We start from the raw sequence: 26,984 nt of genomic DNA, 5'->3' as shown, positions 1-26,984 counted from the left end.
CGGTCCGGTTTTTAAAACTATGCAGGGGAACCTCCAACGATCATAACCAGCCTGAGATGGACGTGACAATGCACTGGCGAAGGGGCCACAATCTCAGCTAATTTACGGACTTGCCACTAAGTGACCGGTTTTGAGTTTTGAAAACAACAGAATTGAGTTTTCATTTTCCCTTACTATCACTCAGTTTTTTGAGTCACAAAATCATGAAAACTGAGTCAAGGAATATGAGTCATAGAATCCAAACAATTTCTTTTTCGTGGGTCCACCAGTTTTGGATCATGAGTTATGAAAACAGGATGATATCACTTAGGGGCTGTTTGGCTAAGGAAATCTCATCACTCAATTTCCATCACTCATCACTCATCACTCATCATTCAATTTTTCACACCCGTTTGGCATCATCACCCAATTTCCATCACTCAATATTTGTCACACTATTTGTGGGCCCATACCTGTCAGCCAGTGCAGTTTTTTCTCTTTTTTTTTTTGTTTTTTGTTTTTGTTTTCAGTACCCAAACTCACCGAAGCTTAAAAAAAAAAAACAAAACAAAACAAAAACGTACTGAAGACCGAACCAGTGAAAAAAAAAAATTTTCAGAACTGAAGACCGAACAAGTGAAAAAAAAAAAAACCAGACTGAAGACCGAACAAGTGAAAAAAAAAAACAAAGTCAAAAGGTGGTCAAAAGTTGCGGCTGTGGGTCCCCTATGTGTGTTTAATTACAATATTGCCATTAAGTTATGAGTTATGGAAACTGAAAACAACCTTTAGTTGTTTTCAGTTTCCATAACTCATAACTCAAAAATCAGAGAATTGAGTGATGGAAACAGAGTTATGGAAACAGAGTTATCGTTTGGCCAAATAACCTTTTTGCTATGGGTCTCACCATTTTTGAGTTATGAGTTATGGAAACTGAGAATTGAGTTACGGAAACAGCTAAACCAAACAGGCTCTTAGTTTTGTGAGTGTCCAAACAAGCTCTAAATATACATAAACATTCTCTCTCCTAGATGTGGGAGATATCACTAACCCTTAAACCATATAGAAACTTGATAGGTGTCACACAAATAAAAGAACCCAAGTAATGAGGAGGGGAGGGCTGGCCTGATTCTTACACGCACAGCTGCAGAGAAGATAATCAAGAAAATTGTGTGGAGCCACTAAAAGAGGGGAAATCTCTTAGTGTCTGTTTGGATATCGCTTATTGTTGAAAACTGAAAACTGAAAACACTATAGCAAAATTTTTTTTAAATATGTGAATAGTATCGTGAGACTCAATTTTAAAGTTTACTCACTACATAACGCTAGACGCGCAAAACGTGGGACGCTTGCCATTATCCAAACATACGCTTATTTATATATACATAAAGTTTAAGGATAAAAGGCTAGAGTTTTTAAGCTTATCAATGCCCATCTATTTACTTATGCCATCTCTTTTGGGCCTCTTATACCATAATAATTATCTTATTTAAATATATTAGACCCAAATCAAATAAATTCATTTAACCGTGGGCCTCCTCTTTAATACATGCATATGAAATAAATTAGTAATAAAATTATAGGGTGTTAGTGTTACACCCAACATCCCTGTTGGCAGCAACATGTACCACTAGACATCATGGTACAGAAAGTTTGGTGCTTAGGAGTATTATTTCAACAATATTTATTACCTTTGATGAGTAGTTGGTTTAATTATTTTTCAAGAAAGAAAAATCGTCCTTGTACAACTTTGCATGCTCTGGGTAGATATTTTTTTTTTAATGCACATCTAATAGAATTTGATTCTAAACAATTTTCTGGGTTTGAGTTAGCTCAAGTTCAACTGGTAAAATAACTTGTAGAGTAGGGGACTAATTGTTGTCTTGTTCTAATGATAAAGAACAATTATTCGTAAAACAACATTTGAAATCTTATCCATCTAAATTAATCAATCTATCTTATTGTTACAAGATGAGTGGTAAACCACAAAATCATATTAGGCAACAATAGAATACATTTTGTCACAACAAACTACATTTCTTCCAAAATCAAAAATTTTAAATTTTAGTATTCTCATATACATATTGTCACAACAAACTAGTTTTTATTTGACATAAAATACATGTTAACTAATTTTTTTTTTTTTAATTTTAGATAAAATACATAAAATTTTCGTACATAACCTTTATACTGGAAAAGTTAACGAATATCTATTGATTTAAAAAATATTTTTAGAAAATTTTTATAAGAAAATATAGAAGTAACTAGTTTTTTGACAATTTTTTTTTTATTTCTCATAAAATTGTTATCAAAATTTCCTTTAAAAAGTTTATTAACAAATGCCCTATTGAATTGGCTTTTAAATACAAAATAAAAAATAACTTTAATAAAATTGTATATATGTTATTATTGACGTGGCATTCATCCCAACAATTAGAGACGTGCAGTATGTTGTTCCTGCCGAGCCGACATGGTCCATTTTTCGATTCTCTCTTACCCAGCTGCACTGCAATGCATTCTCGAGCCATGGTCGGTGATATCGGCTCAGCTCGACTATTCTATTGGGTTTGGCCAATTAGTCACTATATAAAACGCAGTATAATTTGGCTTTTCCACTAACGATCGACATCAACCACGTCTTAAGTATATATTCTATCGTCGGTCAGTTGAGACTGACTATATCGGTTGCAGTTGGTTCATGCACATCGCAACAATTGATAATATCAACTTATTATAGACTTTTTCTAATAAAATTGATGCTAAATTTATTCTCTCGTGCCAATATCATATCATTTTGTAAACTTTTTAAAAAATAAAATAAGGACAAAATTTTACGATAAAATTAGTTGTAGTTTAAAGTTACAATCTTACTCAATAAAATAAACATTATTATATATGTTGAAAATTTAACTGTTGAATTGCATATTTTTTACGTTCTTAATGCAAATGTCAAATTTTGTGTCAATCAGATATTATTTATTCATAATTTTAAACTATATTATATGCATAATTTTAAACTACAAAAACTTGCAATTTAAAAAATTTATTGATAACATTGTTATTGATCTTCAATTTTCTAAAAATTTTGTAAACATGAAGGAAATAAGAAGATGTAATCCAATGGTAAGTTTGTCAAAATTCACCTCAAAGAAAAAGACATTGAGTAAGGTTGTAGTCAAAAACTACAACTAATTTTATAGCTAAATTTTGTTCATAAAATAAAATCAATATAAACAAAAAAAAAAAAAAAAGTATTCTCTTGTGGGAATTGGACTATTGGGGTCCTTTTCTATTTCCAAATTTTCTATCCACGTTTTGGAGATAGAGATGGTAGATAATCTGAGTCCTAACTTTCTTGTCTCAATAAATTAACCAATCCTAATTAAGTAGCTTACATTATTGGGGTTGAAAAGTTGATGGATGAAAAACTTAAAAAAAATGCGGAGAGAACACGTAGGTTTTCCTCTGTTTGGTTCACAAGGAAAAATCGTTAAGAAAATGGATGAGTTGATCCCACCAAAAAAGAAAAGAAAAAAAGAGTAGAGGAAGAAAAATGGTCCTTTTAGGTCAAATTACTTAAATATCCTTCCACTTTATTGTCATTTGCCAACTACTTATCTGTATTTAAAAAAAAAAAAAAAGAAAAAAAAAAGAAAAGAAAAGAAAGAAAGCAGCTGGGTGGGGCCAGCAATTATTCTGACTCTTGGAATTAGTATTTTTTTTATACTAATTAGTATTTTATTTTATTTTAATGTGTACTAAGACTTTTTGTATTGAAAAGTGTAATACAAAAAGTAAAGGGGATTTAGAGATATTGACTAAACAAGGAGCGATTCTTTGGACAATTTGGAAGACAAGAAATAGAGCTATTTTTGAGAGACTAGAGCCAGACATCCATCAAGCTTTGCGCACAGTCCAAAGATTAAAGAGTGAATGGATGCAAGCAATGACTCCCCAAGAGCAACACTTCTACAACCCACAAGAGAAAAGAGATTACATAAATTTCTCAAGCTGTAAGGGATGGCAGATTTTAATTATCATAGGAAACAAAAACCGTCGCGGCAATACAAATTGGGATGGAGGAGCCTTTGTGATTAAAAATCACTTAGGACAGTCCGTCAAGAAGGAATGTTTTTCATGGCATACGAGGAATAAGAAGACCAGCAATCTGTTAACTATTCGCGAAGCGCTCTATACTGCTTGGAAGGAAGGATATAGAAAAGCCATCTTACTTGTTAACTCAAAAAATTTAGCGGATGAGCTGGCAACCATAAATACAGACAACAAGGAAGCAGAGATTCTCCTAGAAGATATCCGAACCCAAAAGAGAATGTTTCAAAGTCTACAAATCAAAGTTGCTCCTGAACCCATCTTCAAGGAAGTCCAGCAATTGGCGAAGATGGCAACCCAATCTTTTACATACACTCTTTGATTTTCCATTGTTACCAAAAAAAATTAGTATTAGTATTGAACGGAGCTCAATAATTTTCTTATAAGAGAGACTCTTATGTTTGAGTACATAGGATCAGTAAATTGAGAAATTTGTTTCCTTAGGATGCTCTTGTTGAATTACATGGAAAATTGTAACCAAAAGAAATATAAAAGGAAGGATATAAAATATAGGAAATGCAATGTATTAACATTTATTTAAAAAAACGCATGGTTTTAAAAACCGGTACGGTAGAAGAACTAGAAAATGAGCTAATTATCGGTTTTATAGTCGGATTGGGGTCCGATCGATGATCGCACGGGTGACGTCATAAATAATTTAATTATTATTTATTTAAATTATATAAATAATTAATAATTTTTTAATATACTAAAACTAATAAACCAATAGTAAGAAATATGTTTCCTTTAAAAAAAAAGTACAAATATATAAGTATATAACATCTTTTTAAAGAATTTAACATAATAACGTTACAAAACAATCGTCTTTAACATAATAAACTTTCAACAAAACCAAATAAATAAGTTCATTAGTCATTACATTTACATCTAAATGGCAAACAACTACTAAGTTTAACAACAAACAGAAAATAAAACACTAAACAAACAGTGGTCCTTGATGATACTTAATGATTAACTTTAAAATCCAAACATAATTATGCAAGCAGGGTGTAAATAAATAAATAATATGGTGCCTAGAATAGAGAAAAAAAATTGAAATAAAGCATGTAAATCAATAAATAATAAGGTGCCTAAGCTCAGAAGAAACCATTATGTAGACAAAAATTTTCCAATCCTCAATTAACTTTTGTTAACAATATAAAGTGTGAGAGAAAGACTGAATAGTCTGTATATTGATTTGTGTAAATAACAATGTACAATAGAGAGCCTTATATAGGCTAGGTATGTGTGTAGAACAAGTAATAGGAGTAAACTACAAGTACAATATACTGGGCTAAGCCCAATGGGCTAAACTAGTCTAAGTTATACACTAACATCCCCCCTCAAACTCGAGGTGGCAAGGAGGAAGCTAACTGGAGTTTGGATATAAGATCTCGAAGACGACCATGCAGGTGAGTCTTGGTGAAGATATTAGCAGGCTGGTCAGCAAAAAAGATGGAGAACAACTTAAGATTTCCTTTCTTGAGATGCTAGCGAGTGATGTGGCAATCGATCTCAATGTGCTTGGTGCATTCATGGAAGACATTATTATGAGCAATGTAGATAGCACTACGATTGTCACAATAAAGAGGAGTGGCAGTGGGCTGTGGAGCATCCATGTCAGTCAAGAGCCAGCGAAGCCAGACAAGCTTGCAAGTGGTGTCGGCAAGGGCACGATACTCAGCCTCAGTACTGGAACGGGAAACCACATCCTGCTTCTTACTACGCCATGAGACAAGAGAAGTACCTAACAGGAAACATAAATCTGTGATAGAGCATCGATCAGTTGGATCACCTGTCCAGTCAGCATTTGAATAAGCATGAAGCTCGAGAGAAGATCGAGAGAAGTAATGCAGACCATGATAAAGTATGCCTTTGACATATCGAAGAATCCGAAGAACAGCAGCATAGTGGACAGAATGAGGGGCATCCATGAACTTACTAACCATACCCACAGCATGTGAAATATCCGGACGAGTAACAGTGAGATAGATCAAATTGCCAACCAACTGACGATAGCGAGTAGCATCGGATATAGGTTCACCATCCAAGGGTGTGAGCTTTGCATTGTATTCTAAAGGAGTGGAAACAGTCTTGTTGTCGGTGATACCGGCTTTGGAGAGAAGATCAGAAGCATATTTAGCTTGGGAAAGATAGTATCCATCAGAGGATGAGGTAACCTCAAGCCCAAGAAAATAACTGAGAGTGCCCAGATCTTTCATCTCAAAATGCTGACTAAGGAAGTGCTGAAGAGAGCAGATACCTACATAATCATCTCCAGTAATAATCATGTCATCAACATAAAAAAGAATAAGAGTGATACCAGCAGACGATCTTCGGACAAAGAGAGCAGTGTCATGAGGACTCGAAGTGAAACCCTGCTGTGCAACAACTGAGCTAAACTTTTCAAACCAAGCTCGAGGAGCCTGCTTGAGGCCATAAAGAGCACGGCGAAGGCGGCAAACTTGACTGCCTGAGTGTAGATAGCCAGGGGGTGGTTGCATGTACACTTCTTTATGGAGGTCTCCATTGAGGAAAGCATTCTTCACATCCATTTAATAAAAAGGCCAACGGCAAACAGCAGCCATAGCAATGAGACATCTAACAGATGTAAGACGAGCAACAGGAGCAAATGTTTCCTTATAGTCAATACCATACTCCTGAGTAAAACCCTTGGCAACTAGGCGAGCCTTGTATCGTTCAACAGATCCATCAGCCTTGGTCTTGATCTTGTAAACCCACCTACAACCTACTACAGACTGACCAGGAGGCAAATCAACCATATCCTAAGTGTGATTCTTATGAAGGGCATCTAGTTCTTCATTCATAGCTTGTTGCCAAAGAGGGTCAGTATGGGCCTCACGATAGGTGTGAGGTTCATAAAGGGTGGCAAGAGCAAAAGAGAAGTGATAAGGGGGAGGAATGCTTACCCGAGTGGAACGACGAAGTTCAAGACCAACAAGATGCTCAGAAGAGGGTGGTGCCACAGGATCCAAGACAGGCGGGTCATATGCCAGGGACAGAACCGGAGATGAGCCGTCTGGAGAGGCAGCCGATGTTGAAGAATCCTTCACAAGTTTAGGATAGAGAGGGAGGAAAAGATCAGTAAAAATGGGAGACTCTGAGGAAGAGGACCCAGGAAATTGCTGAAGACTCGTGAAAGGACGATGTTCCCAAAACTCAACATGACGGGAGACACGAAGACAATGAGAAATGGGATCATAGCAGCAAAACCCCTTTTGAGATACACCATAACTAAGGAAACAATAGAGACGAGTACGAGGCTGGAGCTTTGTTCATTCATGAGGAGGAAGAGAGACAAAGCAAGCACAACCAAAAACCCGAAGAGAGGAGTAGTCAGGAGTTTGACCATAAAGAAGCTCAAATGGTGATTTGTTGTATGTAGTTGGTGAAGGAATACGATTAATGGTGTACACAACGGTGAATGCGGCCTCAACCCAAAAGGGCTTAGGAAGAGAGTCAGAAATGAGAAGGGTGCGGACAACATCAAGAATGTGACGATGTTTTCGTTCTTTACGACCATTTTGTTGAGAGGGGTAAGGACAAGACCGTTGAGGAAGGGTACCATGACTGTCTAAAAAGGATAATAAAGATTTATCATTATATTCTTGAGCATTATCTGATCGAAAGACTTTAATGGTGTGATTGAACTTCAATCATTTTATGAAATGTTTGGTAAATAGACACAAGTTCAGACCTATGGTGAAGCAGATAAATCCAAGTACATCAAGAAAAATCATTCACAAATATGACAAAATATTTAGATCCCCCCTCAGTGGGAACAGGTGCAGGACCCAAATATCAGAATGTATAAGATCAAAATGGGCAGAAGAAAATGAGTCACTTTTATTAAAGGGCAATTTTGTTTGTTTGCCAAAATGACAAGAAGTACAATCAAATTTTTGAAATTGAACTGAACCTAAATGACCTTGAGAAGCTAACAACTGAAGACGAGATAAGGATGGATGACCAAGACGAGCATGCCATAGATCAGGTGAGGAGGTGGCAATGGCAGCAGCTGTAGAAACAACTTGTGAAGGAATCTTCAAGTCAGGAACCTTAAACATGTGACCAACCTTACGGCTTGTCCCAAGCACTTGACTTGTTCGGGGATCCTGCACATCCACACCATGATTAGTAAATAGAAGATCTACGCCTAATTCACAAAATTGACCAACAAAAAGCAAATTGAGGGATAACTCTGGAATATGAAAAGTATCACTAAGGGATAAATAAGGAGAAGAGATTGTTCCTTTATGACTAACAGACATAGGAGTTCCATTAGCAGTGTAAATGGTGATTGGATGTTCTAAGGGTGTCTTATCAGAAAATTGGGATTCATTAGGAGTCATATGGTTATAACATGGAGTATCAAAAAACCAAGGTTGTTTACCTGAGGTGACAGAAAGGGCAGTGGAAGTGCGGGATAAAATCTGTTGAATAATTGCCTCAATATCAGCTGTAGTAAGTGAGGAAGTGAAAGATGAACCGATGGATCTGAAGGACATAAAGCAGCTGCCTGAGGAAGAGAAGTTTTATTCTGCTCTTGCACAAATTTCTGTAGTTTGTGACAAACAGAGATGTCATGGCCTTTGACACTGCAAAACTTGCAGTAAGTACCTTTGGAAGACTGAGAGGTGGGACGCCCGGAGTTTTTCGCGTAGATTCTGATTTTGGGCTCCGTTTCTGCATTTGAGGTCTCTCAATCTCATTTTTTGGTCATTTTCTTCATTATGGCTCAACAAAATGAACGAGATATCATACGTCCTATCACCATTATGTTGGATGGTCCTACTAGCAATTATGCATGGTCTCAGAACATGACTGTCTTTCTCAAGGGTTGTAAACTGTGGAGATATGTGACTGGTTCAATTCCTAAGCCAGTACCAAACCTTAAGTCTAAAGCCACAGCTACTGAAGAGTCTTCCAAGACTGTTGTTACAACAGATGATTATGAAGAATGCCTAGAGGAATGAGAGAGTATTCAGAGTAAGATCTTGTCTTGGTTTATCAATACCTCAATTCCCTCCATTCATAATCTTCTTCCTCGTCTTGAAACTGCTGAGGCTGCTTGGAAAGTTTTGGTCGATCGCTATAATTGCACTAATGATTCAAGCTTGGAGTTCCACATCGAATCAAAACTTTATCAAATGCGCCAAGAGACAGGTCAGTCTATTTTTGATTTTTATTCTCAGACTTCTACTATGTGGGAACAACTTTCTGCTGCAGATCCTCCACTGGTGTGTTCTAAGGACATTGAGTAGCTTTATATAGGCTAGGTATGTGTGTAGAATAAGTAATAGGAGTAAACTACAAGTACAGTATACTGGGCTAAGCCCAATGGGCTAAACTTGTCTAAGTTATACACTAATAACTTTCAAATAGAACCCAGATTTAGATTGAGCAAAACCCAACCGATATCAAAGTCAAAAACTTCAAAAATCAACTATAATAATGAGATTTACCCAAAAAAAAAAAAAAATTATAGGAAATCAGAAATCAAAATCAAAGAATTACATCCATAATCTCATATTCCAGTCATCTAGATCACTATATGTTTAAGCAATACAAAAACAGATTAAGAATTAACAACCAAGCAAAACCCATCTCATATTAGAGTTAACAAGTCCAAACCAAACAAGTCATTTTAAAGAATTCTATCTGTGACTTATTAAAACCCAAGCAAAACCCATGAACATTATAGAATATTAAAACCCGTGACTTATTAAAGAATGACTTCACATGAATTGAGAATTCTATCTGTGAAGTCATGGAAGGAGAACTTGAGATGAAGTCGAGAACATGAACTGAGAATCTGAGATGAAGCCGAGGAAAAAAAAAACAGAGAGAAAATGAACAAAATGAAATAATCAAAATCAAAATCAAAAGAAAAGAATATTAATTATTACATTACCTAATGAAGCCGGAAAAAAAAAAAAAAAAAAAACTGAGAAAATCAAAATCAAAATCAAAATGAAGTAATCAAAAGAAAAGAATATTACCTTCAGACGCCGAGAAGCAGAGAGCAGAGAGGGCGAGGGCGAGACCGATTATGCGAAGGGAAAAAGGAAAAAAGAAAACCCAGAACACAACTTCAGACACTGAGAGGAATGATGAGAAGGGGAAAAAAAATTTCAGAGGTGAGACCGTGAGAGTGAGGCAGAAAGAGTGAGGGATATTCAATATTTTAGAGAGGGTGAGCTTGAGAGAGCTTGAGTGAGGCAGAGAGCTTGTGAGAGCTTGATTTCATATAGTGAGGCGTGAGATGACAATTGAGAGTGTTTAGGAGTTAGGCGTGAGTCTTTAGGGTTAATTTTGAGGAGCACAAAAGCCAAAAACGATGTAGTTTATTTTGAGGAGCAAAACCGGTTCGATTACGCTGGTTTTCGGTTCTTAGGTTGAACCGGCCAGTTTGCATTATTTACCGGTTTTAAAGCTATTTCTGGTTTTTTACCATAACCGGACTGGATTGACGGCCGATTCCCAGTTGAACCGGTCGGACCGACCGGTGTGGTCCGGTTTTTAAAACTATTAAAAATGTTTATTTAAAAAAATAGTGCCATATTAACTTCTGTAAGATATCATTTTTACTAATTTAATTGATGATAAATAATATTTTTCTTATATAATAATTAAAAAATTACTTCTTATAATATTTTTCAACATATTTATTTTCCACCGTTTTACTTTTCTATCTTATTTGTTTCTCCAAAAATAAAAAAAATAAAAACTTTTGTATCCTATTACCAAAGACATATAATGGAATATTAAAATCTTTTTCCATTCTTCCAACCACTTTCATTCTTTTGACCAAATGGAGCCTAACTATAGCTAGAACCAAAATAACAACAACCAAACAAAAGAAGAAGAAAAAAAAGAAGAAGAAGAAGTAATGATGATCACTACAGGTGTCCATGGGTTGAATCAAGTCAAGTTTGTGCTTAACCCGCCCTGACCTAATTAGATGAGGTGGAGGGAAACTCAACTTGCCGTCGACTAATAAGGAACAACAGATCAGATGGATTGAGAATTTCAAGGGTGGCAAGCTAGTCGACCTCGGTTAATGGCGGAGAAAGGTAGAGAACTACTTAGAATGGCAAAGATCTAGTGGAGATCTCGCTAGATCTAGCAAAGATCTTGTTGGATCCAGTGGATCTCCATTGGATTTGACTAGGTTCATTGGTTGAATCGGGTGGGTTGAATTTTGGAAGAGAAAATCCGTCATTTGACTCACCATGGTCAGATTTTGAATGTGGAGACCCACAGTCACCAATTGGATTAATTTCGGTTCAAGTGTGGTCGGACATCCCTTTGGTGGGTTAGGTTTGGTAGGTCTATAAACCTCTTTAATTAGGGGTTGTTTACCAAACCACACAAACTACAAAAACTGCACCAAAAATGCCCGCAAAATGGCATAACCGCACTGCACCGCAAGTAACAATGCACCGTACTGCGTGGTGTAGTGCAGTTTGAGGTTTTGTAATAAGAAAACCACGCAAACCACACTGCACCGCACCGCACCCTTTCTATATATTAATATATTTATTTTTTTAATATTAAATATATTATTAATAGTTTAATAGCCCTAGTTTACCCAAAAAAAAAAAAAGTTTAATAATCCTAACAAGTGTTGATAAAGAAAGCCAATCAAAAATAAAGAAAAACTAGCTTAATAGTTTAAAACTTGGCCCAAAGAAAAGGAAAAAAAAAAAATTTGTTTTAGGCTGGGTAAGAAAAGCCCAAAATTTGAAAAATATACTAGTTTCAAACTGTTCAAACCACATCTTATACACCGCATAGCACATGTGACCGCAAAAATTAAGTGAGTTGCTGTGCGGTTATGGTTTTTACTAAATTCTAAACCGCATTGCACTGCACTACACACGTGATTACAAAAATGAGGTGAGATACCGTTATAGTTTTGGCTACATCGTACCACAAAGTGCAGTGCTAAAAATGATCTAAAATCGCACCACACCATACTCCAAACACCCCTACCCCTAATTGTCAAATACTCATTAATCCACACACACTATCACTTTCAAGATTTAAATGCGAACATTATCTGAAAAATATAGATATCATACTTAAAATTACTAGACTAGTTAGGGCAGCACGTGCTAGCCATGGAAAAAAAAGTTGTGATTAGGATCCATTCTAAATTTTATTTGTATCACAAAATAAAGATATAAATAATTTGATTTTTAAAATACATAGAGATTTACATTAATCAAAAGAGACATTAATTTTAAGAATTTTGATAATTATGTCATAAAAAGTTAATCTCATTCGTATAAGACTGTGACGGATCCTAGTTCAATATTTTATTATTTTATTTTGACCTATAACTTACATCTCATTAGTTGTGAATATATTGTAATAACAACAATATGTTACGACATTTTTAGTTGTGCTAGATCTCGATATGATATTTTATTATTTTATTTTAATTTATTTTGACCCATAAGGAATTGACACATGCATCACAACATTTTCACAATATCTCTATGTATACATTGTACTTAATTACAATGTAAATTTATATTGTAAACACAAAAAAATTGTCAAATTTTGTACACATTTACAAAATTTGTACAATATTTACCATTTTTTGTGCAAATGTGTATAATATTAACCACTTTTGTGTATTTACACTGTAAACTTGCATTGCAAGTACAAAGTAAACATATAAAGATCTTAAAAAAACAAAAAACAAAACTCAAACCAACTGGTATACTTGAAGAAAAAAAAGAAAGAAAACAAAACAAAAAGTGCACCTCACTAATTGAATAAACCAATAAAACACTATTTATGAGCCTTTGGCTCCTTTTATATAGTTAATAGATATGCCAGCTTACATAAATATTTAAAAGAAAAAAAAAAAAAAAAACGCACAAACCGATAACTAAAAAAATAAAAAAAACTTTAAGCACTGTAGAAATTAATGTTAAAATGTTGTAGATTTAGCATTTTTTTATTTGATTTATAAAAAACTGAAATCTCAACAATTGTGAAAATATTTTGATAACAATAAGTGTTGTAACATTTTTTCGAAACATTTATTTTTAGTTGTGGTTGGTCATAGTCTCATATTTTATTATTTTATTTCGACTTGTAAGAAATTGACACGTTAATGATTGTGAAAATATTGTGAAATTTGTTATGTCAATGTAATAATATATATACCAGCTTACATAAATATTTAAAAGAAAAATAAAACACAAACCGATTACTGAAAAAAAAAAAAAAAAAAAAAAAAAAAAAACTTTAGGCACTGTATCTACCTTGTCAGTTGAATAAATCAAAAGCAGTGCATAATAAGTATTGTAACATATTCTCAAAACATTTATTTTTAGTTGTGGTTAGTCATAGTCTCATATTTTATTATTTTATTTTGACTTGTAAGAAATTAAGAAATTGACATGTCAATAATTGTGAAAATATTGTGAAAATTGTTGTGTCAATATAACAATATATATACCAGTTTACATAAATATTTAAAAAAAAAAAAAAAAAAACTTTAGGGACCGTAGCTCCAGTGCCAGTTAACTAAACCAAAAACACTGTATATAAAGAAGAAAGAAAAGACAAGAAAACAAAAAGCACAAAACAAACTGAAAAAAGAAAAAAAAAAAGAAAAAGAAAAAGAAAAAGACTCATGAAACCAAAGCACTGTTGCCACTTGCACAATGCAAACACACTGAGTGCACGGTATTGAAGCACTTTAGCAGTATAGCCGCTTTTTATATAAAGAAATATCGTGAAATTTGTTGCGTCAGTATAACAATATATATATATCAGCTTACATAAATATTTAAGAGAAAAAAAAAACTTTCGAAATGGTAGCTCCAGTGTAGTTAACTAAACCAAAAACAGTATATAAAAAGAAGAAAGAAATGACAAAAAAAAAACCAAAAGCACAAAAAAAAAAAAAAAAAAAAACTCACGAAACCAAAACACTATTACGACTGTAGTACTTATACAGTGCAAACACACCGAGTGTGCACTGTAGCGGCATAGCGGTTTTTTTATATAAAGATAAACGTTCATCTAATAAGCGTGAGAAAATTTGTTGAAAAATACACGTTTCGCTTGACCCACCTTTCCCGCTATGCCTTGCCTAAATTTCCTCCACGCCGAAGGCACCGCCTGTGTAGCAGTAACATCCGAGTCATGATATGAAGTCGACCAAAGCGACACTTTTATACACGTAATCCTTATGATACCGCACTACGTGGAAGTTGCTTTAACTTTTCGTTGCTAGTCGGTAGGATATTTGTTTGCAAGTTCGAAAAAGATGTCAAGTGTGATCGATAACTTCAACTTATTTAATCCTTTGCTTTCTATTTTATGCCACTATTCTATTCCTTTATTATAATCCATCCAACCCGTTTCTTTAGAAATTCTCATTCTTTGCAGTGAAGACTTAGTCCTAAAACTTTGTTATTTATGTAACACTTCCCCATGTTTTTGTGTATCAAATAACAAAAGTTCAAGCTCAACATAGAAGGGTACTACAGTGCAGTCTTGTACTGTTTCTTTGTGTGTTTGTGATTCATTAACAAAAGGCTCGAGCTCAACAAACATAGAGGGGTACGCAGTCTTGTTTTTCTTTCGTCTCTCTGAGAGAGAGAGAGAGAGAGAGAGAGAGAGAGAGGAGGTGATCATGGAAGAGGGTGGGAATAACTTGGAGGTAACCCATGAGAGCAGAAGAGAGAATTTTGTGCCACAGGATGTTGAATCGGCAACCAGAAGTGACATGTCATCTGGGTCTTGGAGGCTGAGTGTGCAAGAGTTTCCTCCACTGGTTGAAAGAAGAGATGGTGGTGAACATGGTATCTTCACTCTCAGCAGCTTTCTTCATGTCCCAAGTAAGTCTTCTTTCATGAATATATATATATATATATATATATTAAAGAGAGAGAGAACATATATTAGCAATTCTTTTGCCATATAATTGAGTTCAAAAGTGTGGTTGTTTCGAGTGATTAACCATATAATTGAATTTAATTGTACTTGGAAAAAAAAAAAAAAGGGAGATAAAACTTTTTTTTTATCAATATATTTATGTACGTATAATATAATGATATTATCCTAAAGAACATGCCAATACTAGAATGACCAACAGTTTTATAATGACCAGGACATGCCAATACTAGAATGAAAGTTACATTTTTTGTTTTTTTCTTCAAATTCCATATTCTTTCTTTTCTTAGCAAGATTCATGAACAATTTACCAAAAAAGTAAAAATAAAAAAAGGACACAGATGTTGTCTGTTAATGTAAAATATGTAATCTGATTTTGGGCTTCTTATCTGAGTTCACACAGCCGAGTCACTGATTTCTTGGTTCAGCCTAATCCGATTTTTGGCTTGATAGCTGAGTTGACTCGGCCAAGTTACTGATTTTGGGCTTGACAACTAGAAGTTGACTTAACCGAGTTACTGATCCAATGGTTTCTTAACTTTGTTTAGTGAAAAAAAGGGGGCAATTGGGTTTATAGACCCCGTGGTAAATTTTGCATCCCTTCTAGAGATTGGTCAGGATTCAATTTTCATATTGGGAAGAAATCTTTTAGGTGAAAAATTTATGGACTTTCACAATAGCTGAAGTGGAGCATGATTGCCATCAAATCCAAAACTTTCACTAGGAAAATTTTCTGAAATTATTGATGCATATGAATTGATTGTTGAATTTTGACATCCCAATTTTGTTACCACAACAACCACACAAGAAAATAAATAGATGGAGAAAAAATATATAAACCATTGATCTTTTGGCCTTGAATTTTGTTCTAGTTAGATGCTTTTTGGGAACTTTCATTTACCAGCAAGGGACATTCTATAATTCTGTAAATCCTTTCACATTCTTTGGAGATGATACATAAAGAGAGTAACTATAGACTTCACAGATGGCCTTTTGTGTTATGCTTGGAGTACTAATATCATAATAATTCAATGTATTGTTACTCATTAACATAATTTATGTTGGGTTATTTTGGAAAATGGAACATCAATATTTGATGACTTTGAATGCTACCTCCTTATTCGTCACTAGTGATGAACATGATGTGAAACTTGGTACTTTTGACTGTAGGGAAACGAAGTAAGGTTGCTGATTATTATAAGAAACAAGGAAGACTCCTTGAAGGGTATACGGAGATGGAGACCATGGCTGAAAATGGTTATATGCCTGGAAGTCTAACAGAGGTTGGTTGTGTTCAACTTGATGATTTCGAATGACAACTTTGTGGAACAAAATGGGAGAATAATTTTAATTTCTGATTTTGGGTGCATAAATAATATCAAATGACTACTATTTGTGTTCATGTTCTGTTTCTCTATGACACATTTTCGATCATCTGAAATGGTTAATGAAAAGTTCAATCTTCCAACTATACCACCTAGTGAACACCCCCACACCCCACCACCCCCCCCCCCCTCCCCCAAAAACACACACAAAGGAAAAAAAAAAAAAAAAAAAAATCATACTATCTCATCACAGCTAAAATCTTTCTTGTTTCCTAGAAATGAAAAACCAATATTTTTTCAATGTTAATCTTTTTGCACATTATTATTCTCAGGATGAGTCGCAGCAGCTTGCAAAGAATGTGAGGGTGGCTATCCATGTATCAAACATGGCTAATGTCGTGCTCTTTGCAGCAAAACTCTATGTTTCTATTCAGAGCAGATCATTAGCGGTTATTGCCTCAACATTGGATTCACTTTTAGATCTCTTGTCAGGCTTTATATTGTGGTTCACGGCCCATGCCATGAGAAATCCAAACCAGTATCGTTATCCAATCGGAAAGAACCGGATGCAGCCAGTGGTAAGTCATCCAATTGAATAATTCTTTGAAAATTCAGATTCTGATGGATTTAGGTTGTTGAAGCTGATAATGAGCATTCATGTGTAATGTTAGGTCCCAAATAATATTATCAACAATATTAGCAATCCAAAATAGCAATCACACACAAGAACACAACATTTACGTGGAAAACTCTTTCTCTTTGAAGGGAAAAAAATCACGGGATAAACTCCGAATAATTTCACCATTATCAAATCAATTACAATAATTCTTGTGTATGTCTCATGGCTAAAGAAAAATCTCTTTTTTTTTTCTTTACTCACACACTCATTACTTATCTCTTTCAAAGGCGGCAACACTTTGCTCTCTTCTTTTTATTTTATTCTCCACGCATAGCTCTCTCTTAGTTGTCTTCTTTTTCTCTAAGGGGCTCCCTCTTGGCTACTCTCTCTTCTTTTTATTTCTTGTACGGCTTCCTCTTTCTTTTCTCTTGCACATACTCTCTTTGTATCTTCTCGAAGGCGGCAGTACCTTACTCTCTCCCTCCTCTTACGTTCCTCCCAAGCGAAAATCCCTTTTCTCTCTCTTGGTTTCACCCTCTATTTTCCCTTTCTCCATAGGGAGGACCCTTGAACCAAAGCCATCAAATTCTTTGTAGCATTGTCTGTTTATAAGACTTTTTCGCTATTCCCTCTTGAACTAGGAATACATTACCTTATTAACAAGGAATCGACTTCCTTCCACACCAAGGAATAGTCTTTCCTTCTACAACAAGGAAATCCAAATTAATTTTTGCTTCTTCAACTAAAAAACCTAATTGACTTTCTAAGTCACAATTGGAATTTGAGGCAATTTCCCAACAATCTCCACCTTGACTCAAATTCCATCAATTGTCCTCAATTATCTTCTTTCCTCTTGAGATAACTCCTATCTTAATCAAGTAGTCCCCTTTTCCTCTTGGAATAGCTCCACTTTAATCAAAGCAATCCCTTCTCTTCCATCTTAATTCACACAAAGAATCATCCACTAAATCAACCACTGTTGGTCTTTTCTTTCACAATATTGTGCGCAATTGATCTTGACAGAGTTAATTGAATAACTCCCAATAGAAGGTTCTAGTCTTCATCTTTCATAATTTCAGGTTTCGTTCTCAAAAGAGGCAGATGCAACTTCTTCCCATATAGATAATCTTCAATCTGCATCCTCCAATACCCGAAGTCTGTTCTATCAAACTTCTCAATTCCTGAAGCCTTGCCTTCTCCTCTGGCCATCGCTTCCACACTAACCTTAGCTCTGATACCATTTGTTGGGCCCCAAATAATATTATCAACAATAACAACAATCCAAAATAGCAATCACACACAAGAACACAAAATTTACGTGGAAAACTCTCTCTTTGAAGGGAAAAGTGAAGGGAAAAAAACCACGGGACAAACTCCAAATAATTCTACTATTATCAAATCAATTACAATAATTTTTGTGTATGTCTCACGGCTAAAGAAAAATCTATTTTGTTTTTCTTTACGTGGCAACACTTTGCTTTCTTCTTTTTATTTTATTCTCCATGCATAGCTCTCTCTTGGCTGTCTTCTTTTTCTCAAAGCGGCTCCTCTTGGCTACTCTCTCTTCTTTTTCTTTCTTGTGCGGCTTCCTCTTTCTTTGCTCTTGCACATACTCTCTTTGTGTCTAGGAGAGGGAAAATAAAGCGTGAAACCAAGAAAGAGAAAAGGAATTTTCGCTTGGGAGGACCCTTGGACCAAAACCATCAAATTCTTTGTAGCATTGTCTATTTATAAGACTCTTTCACTATTCCCTCTTGAACTAAAAATACATTACCTCTTTAATAAGAAATCTATTCCCTCTTGAACTACGAATACATTACCTTTTTAACAAGTAATAGACTTCCTTCCACACCAAGAAATAGTTTTTCTTTCTACAACAAGGAAATCCAAATTAATTTTTGCTTCTTCAACTAGGAAACCTAATAGACTTTCCAAATCACAATTGGAATTTGAGGCAATTTCCCAACATGTACTTGGTTAGTGTTGCTTTTGTAGATCATTTGGTTGCTCAGAAGTTGGTGGAGTGAAAATTATGCATCTTAAACTTTATTTAAAAAAATTTTACCCCAAAGAAGTCAAGATTTTATGTTTTTATTTCTCCTTGTCATGATTTCATCAAACCTTTCTGTAATCAATAATGGAAATAAACTGAAATGCTATTCCATCATTAGTACTATTGGCTCAGCTATGTCTTATTCCACAAATTCTAGAGGCAAAAGCAATAGATAGACATTTCATGATGTCATGCCACAATTTATTTCAAGACTAAATATTTCCTCAGGTCCATGCTTTAGGCTCTCATGTTGTTACCGAAATTTTGAGCTTGGGGTCTATTACTGTGTTTAAAAACAAATAGCATTGGTTTTGGGCAAATTTGTTTAATTAGAAACTACAGTGAATATACACAATCTAGTCTTAGGAATAAAAATTTCAGGGATCAAATGGAAAAGTGGTCGAACAATCTACTCTTGGGAATAAATAGCATTGGTTTTGAGTGTAGGTTGATGAGTGATTATGAGTTACAGGGATGTAGACCCAAGGCTTGCTAATAATCACATCATATTCAGTCAGACTGTGTTTCAACTTTTTGTTACAACACTTATGCTTTAATGCAAAAAATATTTTACTAATTTAGCTTGAGATTGCAGGGAATCATTGTTTTTGCTTCAGTAATGGCAACTCTTGGATTACAAATTCTGCTCGAGTCTGGTCGACAATTCATTGCACAGGTATGCAACTTTTATCTCACATGCTCCCATCTATGTTAAGGATGTGGATGACTGTGAGCATGGCTAGACTCAGACATATTTTAATCAAAGTTGGCTTTGAGAAGGGTTTGAAAATTAACTCCCTTCTTTATGTCTTGTCTGAACTCTAAGGTCCAATGTGACTTTGGTTCTTGGTACTTCATGAAAAGGATGACATAGGTTTTGAGCTACTACCTAAATGTATGAGATCCTTGTTAGATCATATTCTGAGTTGGTGGATGTAACATTTAAACATGACTGTTCTAAGTTTTGTTTTCTGTAGTCGTTTACTGTATTAGTGATTCCTTTAATATTAATTTCATTTCTTGTGCTGATTACAGACCCAGCCTGAAAGGGATCCTCAGAAGGAGAAATGGATGATTGGAATAATGGTCTGTGTGACCATAGTGAAGTTTATGCTCATGGTCTATTGTCGAAGATTTAAAAATGAAATTATTAGAGCCTATGCTCAAGATCATTTTTTCGACGTTATTACTAATTCAATTGGTTTGGCAGCAGCCGTCCTGGCCATTCGATATTATTGGTGGATTGATCCTACCGGAGCTGTTATAGTAAGTTCATATGCAGCTCTTCTTCTTTTTTTCTTTCTTCTTCACTCCTTTTTTTTTTTTACTACCATACTTTTGATAATTGGGTGCATTTGTTGTTTTTATTTATCCAAAAATGATAAAGATAATTGAATTCAGCTACCATACAAGTTATCAATTTCCTTTTTTTTCCTAAAATTATCAAAATCACTTGCAGCCATGACAAAATATGGGTATTCACTCTATATCTCTCATTTTCAAAGTGAAATGGACACTATTTGTGATTGGCTCCTCGGAGTTGATCTTAATCTATCTTTTTATAATGATTTGTTGAACCTGTGATGCAGATAGCATTATATACAATGAATATATGGACGAAGACAGTCTTTGAGAATGTCCGGGCACTAATTGGAAGGACAGCACCACCTGAATTTTTGGCAAAGCTAACATATCTGATATGGAACCACCATGAAAATATCAAGCACATTGACACAGTAAGAGCATACACTTTTGGTACAAATTATTTTGTGGAGGTTGACGTAGTTTTGCCACAAGACATGCATTTGAACAAAGCTCATAATATCGGTGAGTCACTTCAAGTGAAACTTGAGCAACTCCCAGAAATTGAGCGAGCTTTTGTACATATAGATTTTGAGTATTCTCATAGACCAGAACACAACATTGCGGTTTGATGAAAATGATGATGATGACAATAGTAATGATCAGAACTCAGCCTTTCTAGAGCAAAACGGTATTTGAATGAGTTGCGGATTTAGTTAATATGTGATGCACTTTTATTGTAATGCCAGATTATGGAATTTACCATTTGATGGCTTAATGCCACTAATCGTGAGGTATCCCTCTTATTATTTAGTAGATGGAGCTTCATTAGACAGTTGATCTTGTACTATACCTTTGATATGCAACCATTTTTCTTTAATGCAAGATGCTAATAATTTGGATAGTATGAATTCACCGTTCAGGACAAACTTCATTCTGGTCATGCTAATGCAACAAGCCTTCATTTTTTTGTTGTCAATTTCTTTAAGGAAGTTATGAAAGCCATAACTTTATTTGAGTTAATTCATTCCAAAAATTTAGTAAAACCATAATTCAGATAACTACACATAGAATGAGTATTTGGGGAAATGAGTGATGGAGCACGTATGGCTTATGGTACTCTCACATGCACACACCAAAAGGGTACTTTGAGCAAAGAAATGAGAAAATAAGGGTATTTTTTTTGGGCCTGAAGTGTATGAAGCATTTTATGATTTGGCAGTAGGTATTCAAGTTAACTGTGAAACGGAATTTGGGCAGCACATAGATCATCTATTTGGACCCTTAGCTTTTTGTTAAAAGTATGTAGATAAAAGCAGGCTAAAGAAAAAAAAATGTAGAGCGATACCTACAAAGCCACAATAAGCAAAAAGTACTTGGCATTTTAAGAAAGAACCATTAGGTGGAACCCGCAAAAATAACCTACAAAGGAGAAAAAAAAATTCATTTACTGCGGGATTCACGTGAGACCCTCAAACTGTAGAAAAAAGAAAAGAAGAAGCTAAAACTTGGCTTATAATCTAATCTCAAATGCACACTTAGATTCTCATTTTGTTATCGAAATATATTGGGCTCGGGTCTATTGAGTTTATGAACAAATAGCATTGGTTTTCGGGCAAGTTTGTTAAATTATATTAGAAAAAGCATGGGACCATTGGCTTTTTTCTTGTATCAAGCTACGAATAGACACAATCTAGTGTCAAATAAACTACTCTTGGGAGTAAATATAATTGATTTTGAATGTATGTTGAAGAATGACTATGACTTTGTACCAAAGGCATGCTAAATAATAATCTGGTCGAGTCTGGCCGACAATTCATTTCAAAGGTATTGAACTTTAATCTCATGTGCTCCGAACTAACTTGAGGATATAGATGGCAGTGAGCATGCATGGCTGGAGCTGGACTCAGACATATTTCAACTTGGAGTTTATATTGCGTCTTTGTGTTAATCCCATATTAACAATGATGGCTTCTCAGGAGCACTAGCATTGAGAGTGAAAAATCCTCAAAATTGCTATTTTAGCAACTGAGAACCCAAAAAAGTGCTCCAATATGTATATCTAAAATTTTTTAGCATTCATGAACAGTAGGTACTTATATTTATAACCCATTGTTCATGAGTCCGTAAACACAAAATAATATAATTTATTCAATTTTTTTTTTCTCTCACTTTTTTTGGGGTATTTGAATTATTTATATTATTTAATGTTGTAATTTATATTATTTTAATAAGTTGTATGTAAAAATAGAAACGGTGATATTTGGTGAGTTGTAAAATGAGATGATAAAATAGATAAAATGGGTTTTTAAGGATATAAAATAGAGACTGGTATGCTGCAAGTGCTTAGGTTGGGTCTATAATTAGCACATGAAATGATGTCTTCCCAATTTCCTATAAAAAAAAAAAAAAAAAGTATCTATAATTTTTAAGTGGAGTTTATGGTGTATCTTTGTGTTGGAATTTCATTTTTTTTTTTCTTGTGGTATGTATTTGTTTCTTAAAATTTAAAAAAAAAAAAAAATGATGATAAGTATAGTAGTAATGTTTATCACGTTTTGCAAGCCCCAGGAAAGAAACAATTTATGACGGTGGAAGCTGCTTTTACTTTACACTGATCATTTTGTAAGTTCGAAGACGTCAACTGTTATGTGATCGATAACTTTAACTTATTCCTTTCCTTCATATTTTATGGAATTCTATTCTTTATTACGATTCATGTCTAGCCCATTTCTTTACAAATTCTTAATCTTTGGAGTGAAGACTCAAGTGGGACAGAGACAATACTAAACTTGCTATCTATGAAAGTGAAACACTTTCCCATGTTTTTGTGTGTCATTAACAAAAGCTCTACACAGAAGGGTTCAGTCCTCTACTTCTTTGAGTGTGTGTTTTGAACTGACTTAACAAAATCCCAAGCTAAACATAGAAAGCTACAAAGTCTTGTTTTTCTGTGTCACAGAGAGAGAGAGAGAGAGAGAGAGCTCATCATGGAAGAGGGTGGGAATGGCATGAATGGGAGCCATGAGAGCAGAAGAGAGAACTTTGTGCCACAAGATGTTGAATCGGCAGCGAGAAGTGAAATGTCATCTGGGTCTTGGAGGCTCAGTGTGCATGAGTTCCCAGCACTGGCTGAAAGAAGAGATAGGGAGCATGGTTTCTTCACTCTCCGCACCCTTCTTCATGCCCCATGTAAGCACTAAGCAGTAACCATTCTTTCATGAATCATGATCTGTGTTTTCGAAAACATAGATATAGTTGGTTAAGGGTCGGAAATGGGCCGGCCCGGACCTTTTTTGGCCCATGGGTCTACTGGGCTGGGTTTCGTGCGTGGTCGAGTAATGTCTTTTTTTTTTTTTTTTTTTTTTTTTTTTAGAGAGCTGAGTTGGGTCAATGGGCTATTCATGAACTTTTTTAATGAGTCTTAGATGGGCTTATAATTTTAAAAAAAATTATAATTATATTATATTACAAAACATAAATGATCAAATTAAATATACTAAAAAACAACCATTTTGATTAACTTGTATTGATCGGAATAAATAAGTATATTAATATATTCATGAGTATATTATGTTGATAATAATTGCATTACTACAACATATGGAGAGATTTTTTTTTTTTTTTTTTAAGGAAAGAATCAAAGACCTATTAATTTTTTTTTTCAACATCTATTTACTTCTATTTTATAAATGTTTCAAATGGTTTTTTTTTCCCTATCTTTTAATATAAAAAAGTCTAAATTTTTTTTTTAATTTTAAAATTTTTTGAAATTTACTAGACTACTAGCAAAATATATTTTTAGAAAGCATGATTTAATCCAATCACTTTAAGTATCTTAATGTTTGGCCAAGACATGCCAATATTAGAATGAAAGTTATTTTATTTTGGGAATTTCATATTCTTTTTTAGGAAGATTCAATGTTTAAGATTGAGATTTAAAAAAGTAACTTTCTCCACCTTTTCAGTAAAAAAAAAAAAAATAAAAAAAAAAAAAAATAAAAAAAAAGTAATTTTCAATCTCAATCTTTGAATAAAAAAAAAAAAAAAAAAAAAGTTAAAAGTGAAGAAGTAAAAAAATTTGTGTGAGAAGTGAGGGGTAATTGCACGTGGTGCACTGGATCCTAATCCAGATTTAAGAACTATTTAGCAAAAATAATATAAAATAAAAGGATATAAATGTTCTTGTTTAATGTAAAATATGTAATTTAATTTTTGGCTTCATAACTGAGTTGACTCATCTGACTCATTGGTTTCTTTGTTCGGTGTAAATCTGATTTTTGGCTTGATAACTAGGTTGACTCGGGCGAGTTACTAATTTTATTTTCAATAATTATAAACCAGACGAGTTACTAATTTCTTTGTACAAGGTACAAATTTCAAAGATGTTTTTGTTTCAGTGTATGATCTGATTTTTGGCTTGGTAACTTCAAAGCTGTTCTTTTTTTGGTTCAGCTTATAATTTGATTTTGGCTTGAAAACTGAGTTGACTCAACAGAGTTGCTGATACAATGGTAAGTTCTGTGAAAAAGGGGCTATTGTCCCAATGGCTAAGAACATTATAATTCAATTGGCTCTTTTTGGTGTCCTTTAACAGAAAATCCTTTCAAATCATCTTTCTCCAATTATCGAATTATCCAAAAAAGTCCATTGACCCAATGATAAGTTTTGTAATTATCTTCAAGTTCAAGGGAGTGGTCAGGATTCACTTATTAATATTGGGCAGGGATCTTTTAGGTGCCCAATCTATGGACTTTCACAATAGCTGAAATGGAGCATGATTGCCATCAAATCCAAAACTCACTTGGAAATTTCCAGCAAATATGATCCTGAAATTTTTAATTCTCATGAATTGATTGTTGAATGTTGAGTGTTCACATCCCTAGTCCCAACTTTGTTAGGATAACAACCACAATTGAAATATATACATTAAGAAAGAAAATATATAAATTTATGATCTTTTCCCCTTACTGTTTGAAGCAAATTTATTCTTGTAAGATGTTTTTTGGGAATTTCAATTCACCAGCAAGGGACATTCTATAATTCCTGCACTTAAAATTTGTGAATGATGAAGTCATACGGCTTTCGGGAATAACTCCTTTCACATTCTTTGGAGATGATACATAAAGAGAGAAACTATAGAATGGACTTCAATAATGTTATAATAATTCAATGGATTGTTACTCTTTAACATACTTGATGTTGGGGTCTTTTGGAAAATGAAATATCAAAATAGGATGACTTTGAATGCTTTCAATAATTCAATTTGACAAGTGATGAACATAATGTGAAACTTGTTACTCTTGACTGTAGGGAAACGAAGCAAAGTTGCTGATTATTATAAGAAACAAGAAAGACTCCTTGAAGGGTTTACTGAGATGGAGAACATGGCTGAAAATGGTTATATGCCTGGAAGTCTAACAGAGGTTGGTTGTGTTCAACTTGATGATTTTGAATTACAACTTGTGGAACAAAATGGGAGAACAATTTTCTGAGTTTGGTTGCATAAATAATATCAAATGACAAATTTTTAACCATATGAAATGTTTAATGAAAATTTCAATCTCCCATCATATGCCACCTTGTGACCCCCCAACCAAAAAAGAAAAACCATACTATATCATCTCAGCTAAAATCATTCTTGTTTCCTAGAAATAAGAAACGGATATTTTTTCATTGTTAATCTTTTTGCACATTATTATTCTCAGGCTGAGATGCAGCAGCTTGTGAAGAGAGAGAGGATGGCGATCTATACATCCAACATAGCTAACATCGTGCTCTTTGTGGCAAAACTCTATGTTTCTATTCAGAGCAGATCATTGGCGGTTATTGCCTCAACAGTGGATTCACTCTTAGATCTCTTGTCAGGGTTTATATTGTGGTTCACTGCCCATGCCATGAGAAACCCAAACCTGTATCGTTATCCAATTGGAAAGAACCGGATGCAGCCAGTGGTAAGTCATCCTATCAAATAATTCTTTGGAAATTCAGATTCTGATGGATTTAGGTTGTTGAAGCTGATAATGAGCATTCATGTGTACTTGGTTAGTGTTGTATCTGTGGATCATTTGGTTGGTCAGAAGTTGCTGGAGTTAAAATTATGCATCTTAAACTAATTAAACAAGTTAACCCCAAAGAAGTTGAGATTTTATGTTTTTATTTCTCCTTTTCCCTGATTTCATCAATTCTTTTTGCAATCAATGAGGGAAATAAACTGAAATGCTATTCCATCATTACTACTATTGGCTCAGCTATGTCTTATTCCACAAATGCTAGAGGCAAAAGCAACAAATAGACAATTCCTGATGTCATGCTACAGTTTATTCTATTACAAGAAGTCTGAGATTAATGAATTGCAAGACTAATCATTTCATCAGGTCCATGGTTTAGGCTCTCATTTTGTTATCCAAATGTTGATCTTAGGGTCTTCTGAGTTTTTAAACAAAAACCATTGGTTTGGGGCAATTGGTTAATTAGAAGCTGCAGTGAATAGACACAATCTAGTCTTAGGAATAAAAAGTTCAGGAATCAAATGGAAAAGTAGTCAAATAATCTACTCTACGGAAGAAATAGTATTGGTTTTGCACATAGAGTTTGAATGTAGGTTCAAGAGTGATTATGACTTACGAGGAGGTAGACTCAAGGCATG

General features: G+C 34.3%; 1 protein-coding gene across 6 annotated transcripts in view; it reads left to right on the top strand.

Moving 5' to 3' along the window:
* Positions 1-26,984, top strand: part of LOC126720384 (metal tolerance protein 10-like) — an 82,097-nt gene that overhangs the window by 14,407 nt on the left and 40,706 nt on the right. The window contains exons 1-6 of one of the 6 annotated variants that reach the window (XM_050422808.1): positions 14,472-14,981; positions 16,207-16,319; positions 16,694-16,939; positions 19,629-19,709; positions 20,069-20,299; positions 20,623-20,808. The exons of 1 other annotated variant lie outside the window; for it this stretch is intronic. In XM_050422808.1, the coding sequence (XP_050278765.1) occupies positions 14,777-14,981; positions 16,207-16,319; positions 16,694-16,939; positions 19,629-19,709; positions 20,069-20,299; positions 20,623-20,808 (1,062 nt within the window). In that variant the 5' untranslated portion in view covers positions 14,472-14,776. Of the gene's footprint in view, positions 1-14,471; positions 14,982-16,206; positions 16,320-16,693; positions 16,940-19,628; positions 19,710-20,068; positions 20,300-20,622; positions 21,247-23,198; positions 23,528-25,648; positions 25,762-26,043; positions 26,290-26,984 lie in introns of those variants that run through there. 4 more of the 6 variants (XM_050422807.1, XM_050422806.1, XM_050422812.1 and 1 more) reach the window with 4 other exon arrangements.

This window comes from Quercus robur, chromosome 4, assembly GCF_932294415.1.
Source record: "Quercus robur chromosome 4, dhQueRobu3.1, whole genome shotgun sequence".
Classification (NCBI taxonomy): domain Eukaryota; kingdom Viridiplantae; phylum Streptophyta; class Magnoliopsida; order Fagales; family Fagaceae; genus Quercus; species Quercus robur.
This window is presented reverse-complemented; position numbering and strand designations above follow the sequence as displayed.